Source organism: Podarcis tiliguerta (assembly GCF_965153285.1).
Source record: "Podarcis tiliguerta genome assembly, chromosome: 2".
In the NCBI taxonomy this organism is placed as follows: domain Eukaryota; kingdom Metazoa; phylum Chordata; class Lepidosauria; order Squamata; family Lacertidae; genus Podarcis; species Podarcis tiliguerta.
In genome coordinates, this window is record NC_139535.1 from 108,245,606 (window position 1) to 108,265,505 (window position 19,900).

The 19,900-nt window shown below is 48.2% G+C and overlaps 2 protein-coding genes across 3 annotated transcripts in view; both read left to right on the forward strand.

Moving 5' to 3' along the window:
• The first annotated feature begins 7,997 nt into the window (after window positions 1-7,997).
• On the forward strand, window positions 7,998-11,876 carry APOF (apolipoprotein F). The gene is made up of 2 exons (XM_083427847.1): window positions 7,998-8,078; window positions 10,699-11,876. The coding sequence occupies exon 2, from the start codon at window positions 10,707-10,709 to the stop codon at window positions 11,811-11,813; it is 1,107 nt and encodes a 368-aa protein (XP_083283973.1). The 5' UTR covers window positions 7,998-8,078; window positions 10,699-10,706; the 3' UTR covers window positions 11,814-11,876.
• Window positions 11,877-16,666: 4,790 nt separating this feature from the next.
• Window positions 16,667-19,900, forward strand: part of STAT2 (signal transducer and activator of transcription 2) — a 43,589-nt gene continuing 40,355 nt past the window's right edge. The window contains exon 1 of one of the 2 annotated variants that reach the window (XR_014508005.1): window positions 16,667-16,807. The gene's annotated coding sequence lies outside the window, so the exon portion shown is untranslated. The remainder of the gene's footprint in view (window positions 16,808-19,900) is intronic. The other variant, XM_083427457.1, reaches the window with a different exon arrangement.

Below are 19,900 nucleotides of genomic sequence, written 5' to 3' on the forward strand. Positions count from 1 at the left end.
GATTCGAACCACCAACCTTCTGATCAGCAAGCCCTAGGCTCTGTGGTTCAACCCACAGCGCCACCCGCGTCCCTACACAAGAATGGACTCATCCACAATTCTGCACACCCCACTGCTTTCCCCCGAGAAATCTTGCTGAATCGGAGCAAAATGTCAGCCGGTTTTTTTTTGCAAATTGAGGTTCACTCCTATTCAGCCTGGGTTTTCCTAGGGGAAAACACGGGACAATTGGAAAACCTTTTGACCCTTTGCTTTCTAGGCATGGAACAAGTGTGGACAGGCCCTGTGACATTGTAGTCCAATATCTGGAAAAACACAGGGTTACCAGCCTAAACCTTAGAGAGCAATTGCTGGGAGTTCCGAGTGGGGAGACTGTTGTTGGCACTCATGACCTGTGTTGTGAGCAGCGTGGGGTTTTCTGGTTGGCCACTCTTGAGAACAAGGTGCCGGACCAGATCGGTCTTGGGTCTGATCCAGGACATAAGTGCAACAGGTATTCCCTGCAACCGGTATTCAGGGACAGGTCTGCTTCTTACACTGGAAAACACGGCCAGCAGTAGCCGTACTCTCTCCATAAATTTACCCTAATCCTCTGTTGGAACAAGACTAGCTGGTGGCCATCGCTGCATATTCTGGGAAGCAGTTGCATTGACTTAACTATGTGCAACTTAAAGAGTTGCCTTCCGCTCTGTGCCCTGAATCGGCATTCAGCTTCACGCCATGCACAACTTTATAGAACCCTTATCATGTCTGCCCTTAGTCCTTTCCACACTCGAAATCCCCAGATGTAACCGTTGCTGGTTAAGTGAGTAGCTCCAGCCCCTTGATCATTTTGGTTGCAAAGGACTTCTTCGGGAATTCCCGCTCAAAGTAGCTGCTGAATCAGCGCCAGAGAACTGCAGCAGAAACCAAAATGAGTTGAGGATGAATACTTCTGTGCCCCTTGATAATGAATTAACTTGATAATGGAGCCAAGTGTTGCAATGGGGTCTGCTGATAAGACCCCAGAATATAGATATATAAGCACTGGGGAAACAGCTCTTCGTTCCCACCTTGGTAATTATACGCTTGTGCCTCGTCTCCAAACAGGTAAGCTGCTCCATTCTGGTGGATGGGCAGGGGCCAGCATGCTATGGGGGGGGGGAAGAGATTTTAGGAGACTTGTATAGGGGCAAACCTTAGGGTTTCCGTTTGAAGATGAGGGCCAGGATAGTGTGTTAGGCTAGCAGGGAGGCCCCTTATGTTTCCAGAATGAGGATCAACATCTGGAGAAAATAATAATCTTGGCATGTATAATGTGGCTGTTCACTAGAAGCAGCTCGGATGCTGTGATATTGACCAGATCTCTAGGAGTTCCTTGTGCAAGCAAACTTGGCTGCTTGCAATTCATGGCTGACTCAGCTGCTTTATGAGATTGTGTTTCCCAAGTGCCGGCACCAAAGGGAAAAGACACTGCTTTGTCATAACCTTTTCCCCCAGTGAAGAACCCTGATTGCTATTGTTTTAAGCAGCTTTGACAGCGCCATATGGAACTCTGACCTGTACAGGATGTAACCTTCAGAACATAATGGGGTTTTTTTCGAACGCTCGGTTGTTCATTTTTCGTCTCCCACCATATCTTGACCTAGATCTTGAGGGTTTGAACAAGGAATGGGGAATCTTGAGAGTTAAACAACAACTAAGGGAAAGGTAAAGGGACCCTTGACCATTAGGTCCAGTCGTGACCGACTCTGGGGTTGTGCGCTCATATCATTGCCAAGGGAGCCAGTGTTTGTCCGCAGACAGCTTCTGGGTCATGTGGCCAGCATGACTAAGCCGCTTCTGGCAAACCAGAGCAGCACACGGAAACGCCGTTTACCTTCCCACCAGAGTGGTACCTATTTATCTACTTGCACTTTGACGTGCTTTCGAACTGCTAGGTTGGCAGGAGCAGGGACTGAGCAACAGGAGCTCACCCCGTTGCGGGGATTCAAACCGCCAACCTGATTGGCAAGCCCTAGGCTCTGTGGTTTAACCCACAGCGCCACCCGCATCCCTAAACAACAACTAGACAGCCACAAATTCCCTTGCCATGATTTTCCTCTGCTCTTGTTTTTTCAGGAGGCACATGACAGGCAAGCTGTTTTTTCTGCCTCCTCCCCTTCTGAAAACATTCTGCTGCTTTCACACTTGGAAATAGCAGCTACTGTAGAAAAGTAGGTGAGTGGGTGGGATGCCACTGGCAAACCCTCCAAGTGTCCCTATTCTCCAGGGACAGTCTCAGATTTACAGAAGCCATCCCGGTTTCTGATTTGATCTCGGAATGTGCTGCTATTCCTTAGGATCTCCCTATTTTCATGGGAGAAATGTTGGAGGGTATTGAGTTATGCAACCCCCAAGCCAAGGCGATAACTTTAGAAAACATCTGGAGGCAGCCCTGTATAAGGAAGTTTCTTTTAACATTTTACTGTGTTTTTATATGTGTTGGAAGTGCCCAGAGTAGTTGGGGCAACCCAGTCAGATGAGCGAGGTATAAATCGTAAACTTAGTACATAGGTAAAGGTAAAGGGAACCCTGACCATTAGGACCAGTTGTGGCCGACTCTAGGGTTGCGGCGCTCATCTCGCTTTATTGGCCGAGGGAGCCGGCGTACAGCTTCCAGGTCATGTAGCCAGCACAACTAAGCCGCTTCTGGCGAACCAGAGCAGCGCACGGAAACGCCGTTTACCTTCCCACCAGAGTGGTACCTATTTATCTACTTGCACTTTGACATGCTTTGGAACTGCTAGGTAGGCAGGAGCAGGGACCGAGCGACGGGAGCTCACCCTGTCACGGGGATTCGAACCGCCGACCTTCTGATCGGCAAATCCTAGGCCCTGTGGTTTACCCCACAGCGCTACCCGCGTCCTGCAAAACCTACTATATAGGATATCCCTATTTTCATCAGAGAAATGTTGGGAGGATATGAACTAGGAGAAATGGTTCCAGCCTCCTGTTCTTAAAGCCATCGCCTTCCGGCCAAAATGTGCTCCTGATGAAGGGCTGAATGATACATTTAAAGCACATGACGTCCCCAGATAATCCTGGGACCTAGTCTACTCAGTTGTGGCTCTAGCACCTTTAATAAACTACAGCTCCCAGAATTCTTTGGCAGAAGCCATGTGCTTTCAAGGTATGGAGTGCATGTGACCCTTGTTTCAAGGCTTTCTATTGGCTGATTGAAAGGCCCTGTGTGGGATTACTCATCAGCAGAGTAGGTGTTCCCTCAAAATCTCTGTCTAGACCTGACAAAGAACTTGGGGTGAGATTAATTCCCTCTTAAGGGGAAGGCTGACTTTCACTTCAATCATCCAAAAAGAAGTGAAGCATTTTGGGGCACGGAGTCCAAACTAAAGCAGCTTTTCCTAGGGCACATTCTTCACAGAAAGCAGCTGCAAGCGGAGGTTTTTTTAGGAAGCCACTCTCATTTGAGTAAACACAAACTCCTAACGCCCTAAGCAGACTTAACTCTGGCTGCTGCCACTGCTGCGAGGGCATAGGTCCCAGCATGATGGTAACTGCTTTAAACAGTGATTGCTTCCCCTGAAGAATCTTGGGAGATGTAGTTTGTTGAGGGTGCTGAGAGTTGCTGGGAAACCCCTATTCCCCTTCTAGAGCTATACAGTGGTACCTCAGGTTACATATGCTTCAGGTTACCTACGCTTCAGGTTACAGACTCCGCTAACCCAGCAATATTACCTCAGGTTAAGAACTTTGCTTCAGGATGAGAACAGAAATTGTGCTCCGGCGGCAGCGGGAGGCCCCATTAGCTAAAGTGGTGCTTCAGGTTAAGAACAGTTTCAGGTTAAGTACAGACCTCCGGAACGAATTAAGTACTTAACCTGAGGTACCACTGTACTTAATTCGTTCCGGAGGTCCATACTTAACCTGAAACTGTTCTTAACCTGAAGCACCACTTTAGCTAATGGGGCCTCCCGCTGCTGTTGTGCCGCCAGAGCCCGAGTTCTGTTCTCATCCTGAAGCAAAGTTCTTAACCTGAAGCACTATTTCTGGATTAGTGGAGTCTGTAACCTGAAGTGTATGTAACCTGAAGCGTATGTAACCTGAGGTACCAGAGTATATAGAAGTTACCACCACTGTGGTAGAACAGACCTCTGGAATGAATTAAGTACGTAACCAGAGGTACCACTGTATACAGAGTGGTTTAAGAGTCCATTCCTCTTCCCAGAGTTACTCCGGTAACTCTGAGGAGAATAGGGGTCTCCTAACAACCCTAGTCCATGTACTTAAAAGTCTGCAGTCCCCAGTCAGTCTAAACCACTGAGCCTCTTGGGCTTGCCAATCAGAAGGTTGGCGGTTCAAATCCCCATAACGGAGTGAACTCCTGTTGCTCTGTCCCACCTCCTGCCAACCTAGCAGTTTGAAAGCAGGCCAGTGCAAGTAGATAAATAGGTATCACTGTGGTGGGAAGGTAAATGGCATTTCCGTGTGCTCTGGTTTTTATCACAGTGTTCCATTGCACCAGAAGCCGTTTAGTCCAGCTGGCCACATGACCCGGAAAACTGTCTGTGGACAAACGTCAGCTCCCTCAGCTTGAAAGTGAGATGACCCCATCCAGGGGTCGTTTACCTTTTTACCTATCCCAGTGCCACACTCCTCCATACAGATTCTCAAGTAAGAGCTATATATTCTTCTGTCTCCTTTCAACAGGACTTCCAATGAATCTGTCCAACATGTATCGGCCCTCGCTGCCTCCCAAGGCCTTCTTGACTTTCTTTGTCTTCTTGCTCCTATGCCATGAATCGGAAGTCCACTTGCTGTCCATGGCGAATCCCAGGGAGAAGGCCTCTGAAGACCACCCACTGACCTCTGACTCCCCCTCTGTTCCTCTCCGCATCTTCCTGAGCTCCATCTCCCCCAAATCCCCCCAGTTGCCCCGAAAAGGGGTTTCCTGTGAGGACTTGATGCCTGAAGCCCTGGACGGTTTTGCTGATGTGCCTGAGCTCTCCCAGACCCTCATCCGAGCCGCATTAGTGCTGGCCCTGCAAAGGGCAGGCTGTAGCCGGCATGCGGAAACCCTCGTCTTGCACCTCTACGAGGAGCTGGGACAGGTAGATTCGGACGACCTCCTGTTTGTGATGGCCGGGTCTCTGAACACCACTCTTTCCCCCGGTCAGAGGAAGAGCAGCGTTGCCTTGCAATTCAACTTGGACCAGCTTGCGCAAACGCCGGTCCATCACTGCCGAGGTCTGTTGCCGGTGAACGGATCCCTCCTGTACGGCAAGGCGCACAAAGTCTACCGGGGTTTTCCGGCGGCTTCCAAAGCCTGCCACCGTCTAGGGGATTCCTGTGCCGGAGTGGCCTCCAATGACAGCAGCAGCTTCTATGTGGTGGAAAGAAAGGGCAGCTACTTCCTGCCCCGCCATGGCGCCACCTCCTGGCTCCACCAGTGCCGCAGGCTTGGAAGAGGCCGCCGTTCCACCGCGGAGGACTGCGACAATGAGACCGAGGAGAAAATCTACCTTATCCTGGACTGGATTCCTTGGGTCGGCGCCCTCTACAGCTTTGCCACCAGCGTGTACTTTGCAAAGCTGAACTGCATGGAACTGGCGCATCAGCGTGCTATGAGCTGCGCCATAGACATAGGCCATGATTTGCTGCTTTTTGCGACTGGCGGGGCCAACGGCGTTCTTGGCATGGGGATTTATTCAGGGCTAAAGCCAGGCTTGAAGACGGCGGTGCGTGCCATGCTGAGGTATTTCAGAGCGGAGATGCACCCTTTTCCTGTCCCTTCCAACTACTCTGGCCCAGTCACCACCTTCTAGCTGCTCCATAACTGTTCCTAGCCCAGATGAAGCGACTCTCGTGAAGGCTCCATCGCCTAGAGAACACAGATGTTTTTTGGGGTGGCGAAAACAGAGGATCCTTATTTGCTTGCTTTTGTCTGCTAGAAGTGCTAGTTCAAAGTGCTGGTTTTGAAATTATTAGAAAGGCCTGGGATAAGATATCTGTAAGCAATGTGGAAAATGATTGTTGTTTTTTTTAAAAAAACTGAAGTTATGCTATTGAGTTGTACAGGAATTGTTGGACTTATTGAATAAAAGACTTTGCTCCTGTACATGAGAGTGGGTGCCAGGCCAAGACCAGCCATCCCTACAGAAGGAAGAAGCAAAGAAGATGAAGAAGATTGGCAAACTAAACTATTGAACTATTTAGGTTAATTTAGTCGATGTAGAATCCAAGACAGAAAGAGGACTTTGATTATTGAAAAAGATTTGATGCTCGTCTTTTAAGCTTTGTATATATACTTTTAAGTTAGTATAACTTTTGAAACTCACTTGTATTAAGATGAACAAGGTTTAAAAATTGGACTATTAAGATTAAAAGGTTTTTAATCATAATATTAAACATAATAATTCTCGAAAATATCTCAATCAAGAGAGACTTGACTGTGAATGCTCTGGATCAGTGTCTGAATGCATTGGTTTTACTGGTTGAGGCTAATAAATTGTGCTTGAATTTTAGGAAAGCAAGATGCTATTTGGGTGGGTGGTCTGGGAAACAGTCAAGTTACCTGTTCTGGATGGGGTTGCACTTACTTTGAAGGTGCTTCTTCTTCTTTGGCAATCCCTCGTAGCCGAGTAAGATTGTCTTCCATGAACATGGTTTTGACAGTGAGTCCATAAGTGAGGCCAATTCTGGATCCACACGTCCTTCCACAATGGCGACATAGGTTTCCGGGCAGGAGCTGATCATAGTGAGGGTTTGCCAAGCATGCCTTCCTCTTAGCACGTTTCTCCCTTGTGTCCTGAGTTTGAGCTTCAACGTCCAAAGTTCGTCTTCAAAGTCCATGACACCTTTGGAAAAGGCTGTTGTCCAATCGGAGCGCTCACAGGCCAGTGTTTCCCAGTTGTCGATGCTTATACTACATTTTTAAAGATTTGCCTTGTCTTTAAATCTCTTTTGTTGACGTTATGTAGTTAGGCATTGTAGTATGAATGAATTTTGTTCTGTATTCTTTGTTTTATAGGATATATATAATAATGTTATGTTACTAAGCAAATTTAATAAAACAGAAAAAAATTAAAATCTCTTTTGTTCACCACCAGCATTACACTTTCCATTTTTAAGTTCAGAATGGAGTAGTTGCTTTGGAAGACGATAATCAGGCATCCGCACAACATGACCAGTCCAATGAAGTTGATGTTGAAGAATCATTGCTTTAACACTGATGATCTTTGCTTCTTCCAGTACACTGGCCTGTCTTCTCAAATGATGTGTAAAAAATTTCGGAGACACCATTAATGGAATCTTTTGAGGAGTTGGAGATGGCGTTTATAAGTGATTTATAGGTGGGCCACTTATGAACACCATCTGAAAGAAGCAGGTGCATAGCTTGAGGATACTTCTGGATCTATCTGTCATCCATAGTGCCCTTGATGGCAAGGAGTGGCTTACGTGGGTGGTGCTGTGGGTTAAACCACAGAGCCTAGGACTTGCCGATCAGAAGGTCGGCGGTTCGAATCCCCGTGACGGGGTGAGCTCCCATTGCTCGGTCCCTGCTCCTGCCAACCTAGCAGTTCGAAAGCACGTCAAAGTGCAAGTAGATAAATAGGTACCACTCTGGTGGGAAGGTAAACGCCGTTTCCGTGCGCTGCTCTGGTTCGCCAGAAGCTGCTTAGTCATGCTGGCCACATGACCCGGAAGCTGTACGCTGGCTCCCTCGGCCAGATAAAGCGAAATGAACGCCGCAACCCCAGAGTCGGTCACGACTGGACCTAATGGTCAGGAGTCCCTTTACCTTTACCTTTAAAAGGACATAGCTCCAGCTCTTAGATTGTGTTGGTTGCAAAGGACTTCCCCTGTGTTCTGTTCTCGGGTATCCCTACTAAAATAAGCTGCTGAATCAACGCAGGGAATGCTGGGAAAAAAAAAAGTTGACAATGACCCTTGCAAAGAACTTGATAGTGAAGCCGTGTGTTGCAATGAGGTCTGCTGATAAGACTGACCAACCAGGGTAGAGATCTATAACACTGGGGCAAAAGGCTCCAGATTCCCACCTTGATTCTCTATATGCTTGTGCCTCCTCTGCAGAAAAGGTAAGCTGCTCCTTCCTGGTGGCAGGCAAGTAGGTGGGAAAAGGCTGGCGTGGGGGGAAAGGTTTTAAGGGACTTGCAGAGGAGCAAACCAGGGTTTCATTCTGGAGACAAGGTAGCAGGACAGAGTGCTAGGCTGATAGGATCAGCACCTGACATAGCATTGCATTCCTTTATTTCATTTCTATTCCACCCTTTCTCCCAAAAGAGCCCAATATCAAATATGGTCTTGAAAGACCTACATTGGCTCCCTGTACATTTCCAAGCACAATTCAAAGTGTTGGTGCTGACCTTTAAAGCCCTAATCAGCCTCGGTCCAGTATACCTGAAGGAGCGTCTCCACCCCCATCGTTCTGCCTGGACGCTGAGGTCCAGCGCCGAGGGCCTTCTTGCAGTTCCCTCGCTGCGAGAAGCCAAGTTACAGGGAACCAGGGAGAGCCTTCTCGGCAGTGGCACGCGCCCTGTGGAACGCCCTCCCACCAGATGTCAAAGAGAAAAACAACTGCCAGACTTTTGGAAGACATCTGAAGGCAGCCCTGTTTAGGGAAGCTTTTAATGTTTAATAGACGATTGTATTTTAATATTCTGTTGAAAGCCGCCCAGAGTGGCTGGGGAAATAAATATTATTATTATTATTATTATTATTGATCAGACCTGTGAGGGTTCCTTGTGCAAATGAACTTGGCAGTGTAGCAAAGAGTCATGGCTTACAGAGAGCTTGTCCACATTGGAGGAAAATGTGGATTTGAACCAGCCTACCTCCCCATTAATTTGGGCAGGTCCATATGACAACCCCCCTCCCCGCCCCAGTGTTCTCCCAAACCTTTCCCTCTTTTAAATGTGAGGTTTTCCCATCCTTGGAAAGCTCAACGTGGAAGAACCCCCCACTTGAAGTGGGAAAGGTCTGGAACAACACTGGGTTGGAATCCAATTTTATTATGACGCGGTCAAGCCTTGAGCTGTTTTAACTGACATTTGTAAGATTTGTAAAATGGGCTTGAAGTGTCTTGATTTGCTTCTTAAACACCACATACAGTGGAAAGTATCTTCTGTCCTTCGGCTTAGCGTTCTGTTTGTGATGGAGCTCCCTGTCTCACATTTGTTTGTTTTAAGCCAGCTCAGACAGCTCCATGTGGGACTCTGACCTGTGGAGCATGTTCCCTTTAGATGTTTGGGCTCATCCACCTCCTCTTTCCCCCAGGAAAAAAAAAGGCTCTTTATTCTTTCATTCAGGCATAGGCAAACCCGGCCCTCCAGATGTTTTGGGACTACAACTCCCATCATCCCTAACTAACAGGACCAGTGGCCAGGGATGGTGGGAGTTGTAGTCCTAAAACATCTGGAGGGCTGAGTTTGCCTATGCCTGCCTTAATTGGATCAAATGGCATTTCAGGTTTTCTCTGGATTGACGTTTGTTCCGATTGAGAGGTAAAGAGCGGTTTTCCCTGTGGAAAGGAACAGGGCAAGGAGAAATCTGCTGGGACCTGTGCTTTCTAGGCATGAAACACGGATGAGCCCATAAAAGCATTCCCCCCCCCCCAATGCTCCTTTATTCATTATCTCCAACTCCCACTGTTTCTGGTTCCGGGTATCAGTGGTGTAGCATGGGTTGTCAGACCCGGGTAAGGCAAGTAATTTGCGCCCCCTGACCCGGGGATTTGCGCCCCCTAACCCCCAGATGTTGCGCCCGGTGCGGCCGGCGCCCCCTACACCCCCCACGCTACGCCACTGCCGGGTATTGAAGGTTTGCACCAAGGATTGAGCAACTGTTGCTGGACTACAGTTCCACTGGACTGATGGAAGTTGGGAGTTCAACAATATCCTGGCAGCCACAAGCTCCCTTACCCTGATTTTCCTCTGCTCTGTTTTCCCAGGAGGCAAATGATAGGCAAGCTGTTTTTTCCTGCCTCCTCCCCTTCTGAAAACATTCTGCTGCTTTCAATCTTGGAAAGAGCAGCAAATGAAAAATGACAAGCAAGTTGGTGGTTGAGCTGCCACTGGGAGAAAGGGTCCCAGCCTCCTGTTCTTAAAACCGCCTTCTTTCAGCCAAACATTGTGCTCCTGATGAAGGGAGGAAGCACTTTTGGTGCCCAGGGGCAGCTCTTGGTCCCATCCGTATCAGACTTTTAAAGCATGTGACTTTTCCCAAAGAATCCTGGGAACTGGAATAGAGTAGAGTAGTTTGGATTTGATATCCCGCTTTATCACTACCCTAAGGAGTCTCAAAGCAGCTAACAACCTCCTCCCCCTTCCTCCCCCACAACAAACACTCTGTGAGGTGAGTGGGGCTGAGAGACTTCAGAGAAGTGTGACTGGCCCAAGGTCACCCAGCAGCTGCAGGTGGAGGAGCGGGGAATCAAACCCGGTTCCCCAGATTACGAGTCCACTGCTCTTAACCACTACACCACACTGGCTCCCTGTACTGTAGTGTACCTGCCGCAGACCTGCAGCTCCCAGCAGCCTTAACAAGCCACAGCTAATGTGATTTAAAGCTTTGTTAATTAAAGGTGTGGTGTTCCTGTGCCCCTGGAAGCTGATCCAAAGGACTGTGGAGCTCAGGGCCCCTAGACCATCTCATAAACATATGAGAGCTAGATATTTCTCAGTTTCCTCCTTTCAACAGGACTTCCAATGAATCTGTCCAACATGTATCGGCCCTTGCTACCTCCCAAGGCCTTCTTGACTTTCTTTGGCTTCCTGCTGCTATGCCATGGATCGGAAGGGCGCTTTCTGCCCATGGCGAATCCCAGGGAGAAGGCCTCTGAAGACCACCCACTGACCTCTGACTCCCCCTCTGTTCCTCTCCGCATCTTCCTGAGCTCCATCTCCCCCAAATCCCCCCATTTGCCCCAAAAGGGGGTTTCCTGCAAGGACTTGATGCCTGAAGCCCTGGACGGTTTTGCTGATGTGCCTGAGCTCTCCCAGACCCTCATCCGAGCCGCATTAGTGCTGGCCCTGCAAAGGGCAGGCTGCAGCTGGCATGCGGAGACCCTCATCCTGCGCCTCTACAAGGAGTTGGGACAGACAGATACAGATGACCTCCTGTTTGCGATGGATGGGACTCTGAACACCACTCGCTCCCCTGGTCAGAGGAAGAGCAGCGCTGCCTTGAGATTCTTCTTGAACTTGCAGGCGCAAACACCGGTCCGGCACTGCCAGGATCTGGTGCCGGTGAACGGATCCTTCCTGCACGGCAAAGAATACAGAGTCTACCGGGGCTTTGGGACGGCTTCCAGAGCCTGTTACCGCCTACGGGATTCTTGTGCCGGAGTGTCGTCTAACGGCAGCAGTTTGTTCCATGTGGTGGCACGAGAGGGTAGCTATCTCTTGCCCCAGCGTGGCGCCTATTCCTGGCTCCGTAAGTGCCACGGGCCTGCAAGAGGCCGGCGTTCCACCCCGGACAACTGTACTAGTGAGACGGAGCAAAAAGTCCATGCAGTCATGAACTGGATTCCTGGAGTCAGCACCGCCTACAACCTTGGAACCACCATTTACTTTGTGGCCAAGGACTGCCAGGAGCTGGCAGAGGAACGCGGTATAGATACCCTTGTAGATGTCAGCCAGGATACACTGCTCGCAGTGACAGGCGGGGCAGGCAGCCTTTGGGGGGTGGGGATTTCTGCAGCTCTAAGGCCGGCGGTCCGAAGCGGTGTCCATTCTTTGATACGCTACTTCCGAGAGAAGGAAGAGCCTTATCCTGTCCCCTCCAATCACTCAGGCCCCGTCATCGTCATCTAGTTGCAACAAAACGCTTTCTCTTCTCAACCAAACGTTTCTTGCTATAAAATTGTATGCTCAGTCTGTTATTTGTCGCATGCTTTTGCATACTAGATATTGTAATAAAATCTGCCCTTACTCCCTTATGGGGGGACACAAGAGCCCTTATAGAGTCCTTTGTAGGTTCTCTATCGGTAGGAGAAAATAACAGAGAATACTGAGAAGCAAAGGAGCTAGTAAGCCTGATCTTTATTGAACTGTTGCAACAGGGTGCTCCCCTCACACGCAGGAAAGGAGGAGGACCCAGAACCAAGGTGTGCCTGCCGTTATATAGACATTCTAAATTCCCTGCCTTGGAGCTCAAGACCACCCCTCCATACATCATACATACATCACAGAAGGGGTGTAACCCAAGACCACCCCCCACAAACATCATACCTACATCACAGAAAAGGTGGTCTACAACAGAAATTTGAATGCTGTTATTTTTCCTGTCTGCCAGGTTATCTGATAATGCCTTATCTGTTTGCCTTTCCTGGTAGTCTGGCCATTCCTTTGAGATGGTGCTTACCCAATTTCTGAGACATTGGGAAGGTTCCTTCACCCCCTCCCTCCTTGCAGAGAAAACATTTGGTCAGTTTAGGAGTCAAAATGGTTTCAGGGCAGTCATGTCTGCTCCAGACATGTGGTCCACATATCTATGTACATGCTTGGTTGATACATTTATGAACACTTATTATATATATAAGACCTTAATTTTTTTTAAAATTTCAATATGCTTTGGGCATACTGTGGTACCTTGGTTCTCAGACTTAATCCATTCTAGAAGTCTCTTCCAAAACCAAAGCGTTCCAAAACCAAGGCGCGCTTTCCCATAGAAAGGAATGCAAAATGGATTCATCCGTTCCAGACTTTTAAACACAACCCCCGAAACAGCAATTTAACATGGATTTTACTATTTGACGAGACCACTGATCCATAAAATGAAAGCAGTAAACAATGTACTGCAGTCACACAATCAATCAATCAGTAGCTGAACTGGGCTCCTCACAGTCACAAAAACAAAACAAGAAAGAGCTGCAGAAACAAAAACACAAAATAAATAGCAAAAACAAACAGACCTCAGTGTAACACTCAAAACGGAAGTGTGGCACTCAAAACGGAGCACGTTCGGCTTCCGAAAAATGTTCGCAAACCGGAACACTTACTTCTGGGTTTGCAGTGTTTGCGTTCCAAGTTTTTTGAATACCAAGGTGTTTGAGAACCAAGGTATCACTGTATCTAGTATTTGGGCATAAAGGTTTTGCATCTTGCAGTGGGTCTTATGGAGACTTTTAGGAGGGGTTGGCATTAATGCCCGAGCAGATTTTTTGAGCACCAGATACATTTGTTACATATTGATTTCCTCCTTCATTTCTTCTTGTCTGCCTTGCATCTCATAATGCAGTCCTTTCTTGCAAGCTTTCTCCCTCCCTCTCGCACTTGCTTGTTTCCTTTTCCTCGTTCCCTACAAAAATAATTGCACGCGAATCTTTGTGCTTATTCTACCCATTTAGAACAGGCGTTTGATAGCATTTGCAATCTGGAAATGCGGTGCTTCCTGAAACATGCTTCTTCCACCCTTCAGCCGCCCAGCATTGCCTGCACTCAAAGCGTGTGGGAATTGCTATCAGAATGATGCGCCGCCACGCTAATTTTGATTGTGGTTTGGAGAAGGCCAATGTCATCGCTCCCATTTCTGGTCAAATGTCACCCTCGGCAAATGCAGTGGGTGGGTGTGCAGTTATGCAAATATATAAGAATTGGAAATAAACAGTCAAAGGTCGCCTATAGATGAACCACTCTTGCCAGAATTGTTCCCTCTTATTTCCGATGTTCAGGCTATGAGTGCCGTCGTGTGAGGAGCGGAAGTGGCACCACCCACACACAAGATAGAGTTATCTGAAAGCTTGGGTTTGGGGGGAAACTCCCAAGATTTGCAACACTAATGAATCCTGTATGCTCAGCGATCACAGCATACCATGAAATGCAGGAACCGACTAGGGTGGCTGGAATTCTGAACAAGGTGCAAGATTCTTGTTGAAGGTTCTACTGACATTTATCTTATTTTTTAAAAAGGGGTTGGTGCTTCTGGGTTTCCCTTAAAGCAGCCTTAGATGTTGCTGGACTACAACTCTCATCATGCCTAGCTAGCAGGACCAGAGGCCAGGGATGATGGGAGTTGTAGTCCACCTGAGAAAGGCTGCTATAAATGAAACCTATGGTCTATAAATGAACCTATTGTCTATAAACCTATGGTCTATAAATGAAACCTATGGTCTATGGACACAGGTGGCACTGTAGGTTAAACCACAGAGCCTAGGACTTGCTGATCAGAAGGTCGGCGGTTTGAATCCCTGCGACGGGGTGAGCTCCCGTTGCTCGGTCCCTGCTCCTGCCAACCTAGCAGTTCGAAAGCACATCAAAGTGCAAGTAGCTAAATAGGTACCGCTCTGGCGGGAAGGTAAACGGCGTTTCTGTGCGCTGCTCTGGTTCGCCAGAAGCGGCTTAGTCATGCTGGCCACATGATCCGGAAGCTGTACGCTGGCTCCCTCAGCCAGTAAATCGAGATGAGCGCCGCAACTCCAGAGTCGGCCATGAATGGACCTAATGGTCAGGGGTTTGGATTTGGATTTGATATCCCGCCTTTCACTCCCTTTAAGGAGTCTCAAAGCGGCTAACATTCTCCTTTCCCTTCCTCCTCCACAACAAACACTCTGTGAGGTGAGTGGGGCTGAGAGACTTCAAAGAAGTGTGGCTAGCCCAAGGTCACCCAGCAGCTGCATGTGGAGGAGCGGAGACGCGAACCCGGTTGCCCAGATTACGAGACTACCGCTCTTAACCACTATACCACACTGGCTCTCAGGGGTCCCTTTACCTTATGGTCTTTACAGGCACAAGGGATCACAAATGTCAAACAACCCTCTGCACATGGCCCATCAATGAAGTCTGCTTTAAGCATTAAGTTCACATGCAGCCCATGCACATTCTAGAGCAGGGGTGGGGCACATTTTTGGATCTTTATCTGCCCCCCCCCCACCCCATGGGACAACAGTGATAGGTGGATAGAGCAATCAGCTGGTGTAAACAATCAGAGGGCGTTTCCAGTCCTCTTGTTGGCACTTTATGCTTTCAGACTTGGGACAAAGGAGAAAGAACATGAACCAATTTGAAACCACCAGCCTGTTAAACTTTGGAACCACTCCCTTTGCTCAAATTCAGCTTTTACTCTTAATATACTCAGAGGAGCCTTACATTGGACGTTTCTTCACATGTTCTTCTATGTCGCTATGAAAGAATATGAAGCAATTGCTTTGGGTAGCAGATACTGGTCTTGGCGGTGAGCAAACTCAAGCTCTGTCTTGTTTAGAAGACAATTGGGGGGGAAATGTTTGCCTTTGTTTCAGATGCACACTGCATGAAGAAAGGAATAGGGGATTTACACTCACAAGTAAGATTTGGACCACTGCAAATCATACAACCACATGCCCATGAAACTAGATAGCGCTGAGTTGCGTCTGACCCAACACTTGTTCTTCAGTCTTCAACCATTGAGCAAAAGCAGGCTCAGGCATGCATGTTCAGTGGTTGATAACTGCAGCGCCATGTGATGGCTTACACTTGTGATTGGATTGTCAGAGATAAAACACCACAAGCAGGAAGAGCTTATCTCCACAGGCCAGTACTTTTCAGTGGGCTCAGTAGACTACTGCAATGCGTTATATACATGGAGGTGCTTCTGAACTGAAGATGGTTTGGAAACTTTAGCTGGTGCGGAATTCAGCAGCCAGGTTGTCCACCAGGGCAAAATGGCATGAGACCATAACACTAGTCCTGGCCTGACTGCACTGGCTGCCAATCAGTTTTCAATTCAAAGTACTGGTTTTGAAGCACTTGAATGAGATACAGTGGTACCTCTGGTTACGAACTTAATTCATTCCGGAGGTCCGCTCTTAACTTGAAACCGTTCTTAACCTGAGGCACCACTTTAGCTAATGGGGCCTCCCGCCGCTATTTCTGTTCTCATCCTGAGGTAAAGTTCTTACCCCAAGGTACTATTTCTGGGTTAGCGGAGTCTGTAACCTGGAGTGTTTGTAACCCGAGGTACCACTGTACAGCCTTAAGCGAGAACAGGCCTTTTCTGTGGTGTCTCACTGTTTGTGGAATGCTCTCCCCAGGGAGACTTGCCTGGAACCAGGAGTACCAACTTGAATACAGTGGTACCTCGGGTTAAGTGCTTAATTCGTTCCGGAGGTCCATACTTAACCTGAAGCACCAATTTAGCTAGTGGGGCCTCCTCCTGCTGCTGCTGCGCCGCCGGAGCACAATTTCTGTTCTCATCCTGAAGCAAAGTTACAGACTCCGCTCACCCAGAAATATTGCCTCAGGTTAAGAACTTTGCTTCAGGATGAGAACAGAAATTGTGCTCTGGCGGCGCGGCGGCAGCAGGAGGCCCCATTAGCTAAAGTGGTGCTTCAGGTTAAGAACAGTTTCAGGTTAAGAACGAACCTCCGGAATGAATTAAGTACTTAACCCAAGGTACCACTGTAAAAGTTGTTTATTATTATTATTAGGTTGCCCTGGGCAAATTGAAGGACTAATATAATTAAATAACTAATTAATTTATTTTTTAAAAAATTAGGAGTCATTAAACAACTGCAAAGAATCCAGCCAATGCCCAGGGCTCAGTCTCCGCCCCCGTCGCTGACGTCATTCCTGGGAAATCGAAATTCTCGGCGGCTCATTCCTCCTTCGGGTCGCCCCTCCCTCCGTGCCTAAGGGCCGCTGGGCTCTTCGTCCAATCGCGCGGAGCGGTGGGCGGGGCAGCACCCTTTGCCCCGCCCACCTTCCTTCCAAGCCGCCGCTTCCTCCAGCGCCGAGGGAGGGAGGGAGGCGAAGGCGCTCCCTGGAATTGCAAGCTGCGAAATAACTTTTCTCCAAGGCGGCTGAGCGCCGGGTCTTGCGGTTTTGCACAGGTAGGAGAAATGTATGGGTACCAGGCCGGGGGGGGGGGGGAGCAGAGGGCCAGCTTGGGATCGGATGAGTTGCGTGTTAGGGGGGGGGGAGGGAGTAGCATAGCACTGTTGATCTGCCAGGTGGATCTGGAGATCTTGGCATCTGTTTCCGCTTTGGCAGAAGATCGCGGCTCTCTCAGATACCTGCACTGCTTGCAGTAGGTCGGCAAGGATTTCTGGCTTCCAGTTGCTTCACAGTAGGAATCGCAACCACGACGACACCCCGCCCCAAATGCATTATATTGCTGCGAAGTCCGGAAAAATAATAATAATAAAAGCTTGTGGATCTATAACCACGGGGCGATGAGCTCTGTTCACTCCCGGAATTCAACAAATAAACCCCTGAGCTCGGGATTTTTAAGTTGCAAGCACGGTATCTGAAGGTATAGGGAAGTTTGTTTTAAGGTGTCATGTTTTATGTATGTATGTCTCTGGCTTTTCCTGAGACCCCGCATTTCTGAGACCCTAAACCATTGCAAAAGCCTTAGGTAAAGGTACCCCTGACCATTAGGTCCAGTCGTGGCTGACTCTGGGGTTGTGGCACTCATCTCGCTTTATTGGCCGAGGGAGCCGGCGTACAGCTTCCAGGTCATATGGCCAGCATGACCAGAACAGCGAACCAGAGCAGCGCACGGAAACACCATTTACCTTCCCGCCAGAGCGGTACCTATTTATCTACTTGCACTTTGACGTGCTTTCGAACCGCTAGGTTGGCAGGAGCAGGGACCGAGCAACGGGAGCTCACCCCTTTGCGGAGATTCGAACCGCCGACCTTCTGATCGGCAAGCCTTAGGCTCTCCACATCCCTTCGCAGAAGTCTCAGAACACAACAAAACAAAAACGCCTTGACCAGAAGGTACCGTAACTTCAGGAAGCTCAGGGAAGGGGCATTTCCTTGCACCCCAGTCTCGCATTGTTCAGGAAACTGCACCCCAGGCTCTGGAGAGTGTTTTACCTGGGGTCACACAGGTGGTCCTGGCGAGGCGGAAAATGGATGGGAAAGTCCTCTTTGAAAACTTGCTTTGTTTTAGGATTCCAGTCAAGGGCAGGTAGCATCTTCAACTAAGTTCTATTTCCGGAGGGGGTGGTCTGCCCCAGGGCTCCCTTGTTGAACTTTACGGCTCCCTTGACCAATAAAGCGAGATGAGCACCACATCCCCAAAGTTGGCCACGACTGGACCTAATGCTCAGGGGTCCCTTTACCTTTAAACCCTATATCATGCAGATAGCACACTCCCACGAAGCCCGGAACCCCTGGAATCTCGCACTGCTCAGCGATTGGGATGGCGTGCAACAACAATAACGTTTTTGCTCACTTTCTTCCTTCAACATGTCCTCTGGTACTTTCACTTCAGAGGAAGGAGACCTTTCTTCTTGGCTGCCTTCCTTCTTGCTTGCCAGGAGTTGCTGGCATGGCTCGTGGCCAGGGAAGAAGAGCGAGGAAGGAAAACTGGGCAGGCGGTGGCACTGAGGCAAACTGATGAGTCCTGTTCCACCGTTTGAGAAACAGCATTTTTAGATTTATGGGTGAAGTGGGCTGTGGTTGCTCCGTTTGTTCTGTGGAAAACCCTGGTTTTTGGTGCTTCCAGGCTTGTTGTTGCAAGCAGGTAATTCCCCCCCCCCCTTAATTGGTAGGGTTTTCTTCCAGAATAATTTGTTGTTGTTTAGTCGTGTCCGACTCTTCGTAACCCCATGGACCAGAGCACGCCAGGCACTCCTGTCTTCCACTGCCTCCCGCAGTTTGGTCAAACTCATGCTGGTAGCTTCGACAACACTGTCCAACCATCTCATCCTCTGTCGTCTCCTTGTGCCCTCCATCTTTCCCAACACCAGGGTCTTTTCCAGGGAGTCTTCTCTTCTCATGAGGTGGCCAAAGTATTGAGCCTCAGCTTCAGGATCTGTCCTTCCAGTGAGCACTCAGGGCTGATTTCCTTCAGAATGGATCGGTTTAATCTTCTTGCAGTCCATGGGACTCTCAAGAGTCTCCTCCAGCACCATAATTCAAAAGCATCAATTCTTCGGCGATCAGCCTTCTTTATGGTCCAGCTCTGGATGAAATCAGGGTTGGGTGGGCAGGGGACTGGAAGAATGATGCCGACAGAGACGTGTGGACGATGTGAAAACTTGGCATTCATCCTGCAACTGATACCCATCTGGAAGCACCTTCCTTTGCCCCATAGGGAAAAGTGGGTGAAAGGCATAATGTGACTAGATAACAGCTGGCTGCAATGATGCTCAACCCAGACAGTATCAATTGGTTTGAATTCCTGGCTGACAACTCCTGACTTGCTTTGAAAGCCATTGAGAGTCAGATTTGTTACAGTCCTAAGGCTTTGCATTTTTATTTGTAATTTTCCTATTGGATTTTAACTACTGTAAACCATTATTATTATTATTTTTTAAATGAAATTGCAGTATACAGCTTAAAAAACCAAATAAATAATCTGACCTCTGCATAAGTAAATCCCTTTGACTGCTTTTAAACCCTGTTGGGTTTGAATAGGCTCTTGTTGAGAACTTAACTTTCATGTTTCTGAAAGTCTTATGGTATCTGGTTGCTTATTATTATTATTTGTTTGGTTTGAATTGTCCTGTCTTCCTCCCTACCCCCATTGCTTGGCATTTTCTCTCCTTGGTTTCACATCTCCTTTTAGTTTTTGACTCTGAAAACTGGCAGAGTTGCTTAAATCTCATGGTAGCAGACTTTTGTAACTGAGCATAACTCAGTTACGATTTCTGATTCAGAGGTCAAATTGGAGTCTTTTTTTAATGTTAGCATTTTATTGTCGCTGTTTTTATTGGTGAAGGGAAAATTGCACAGCCAAGAACTAAAAAGAAATAGTCATAGTGCACTATTGCATCCATTATTTGTGAATTGCTCAAATTAAAATAATTTAACCGATTGCATGTTAAACTGGAGAAGTATAAAGATAAATATATATAGTAAGAAACTGAAATATACAAAACGCTTGCATCACGTTGTTCTAGCACAGGGGTCAGAAAACTTTTTCAGCAGGGGGCTGGTCCACTGTCCCTAACCTTGGGGGGCCGGAC

Bases quoted from the DNA above. Each gene is read 5' to 3' on its own strand.
- APOF (XM_083427847.1), top strand. From the start codon at position 10,707: ATGAATCTGTCCAACATGTATCGGCCCTTGCTACCTCCCAAGGCCTTC.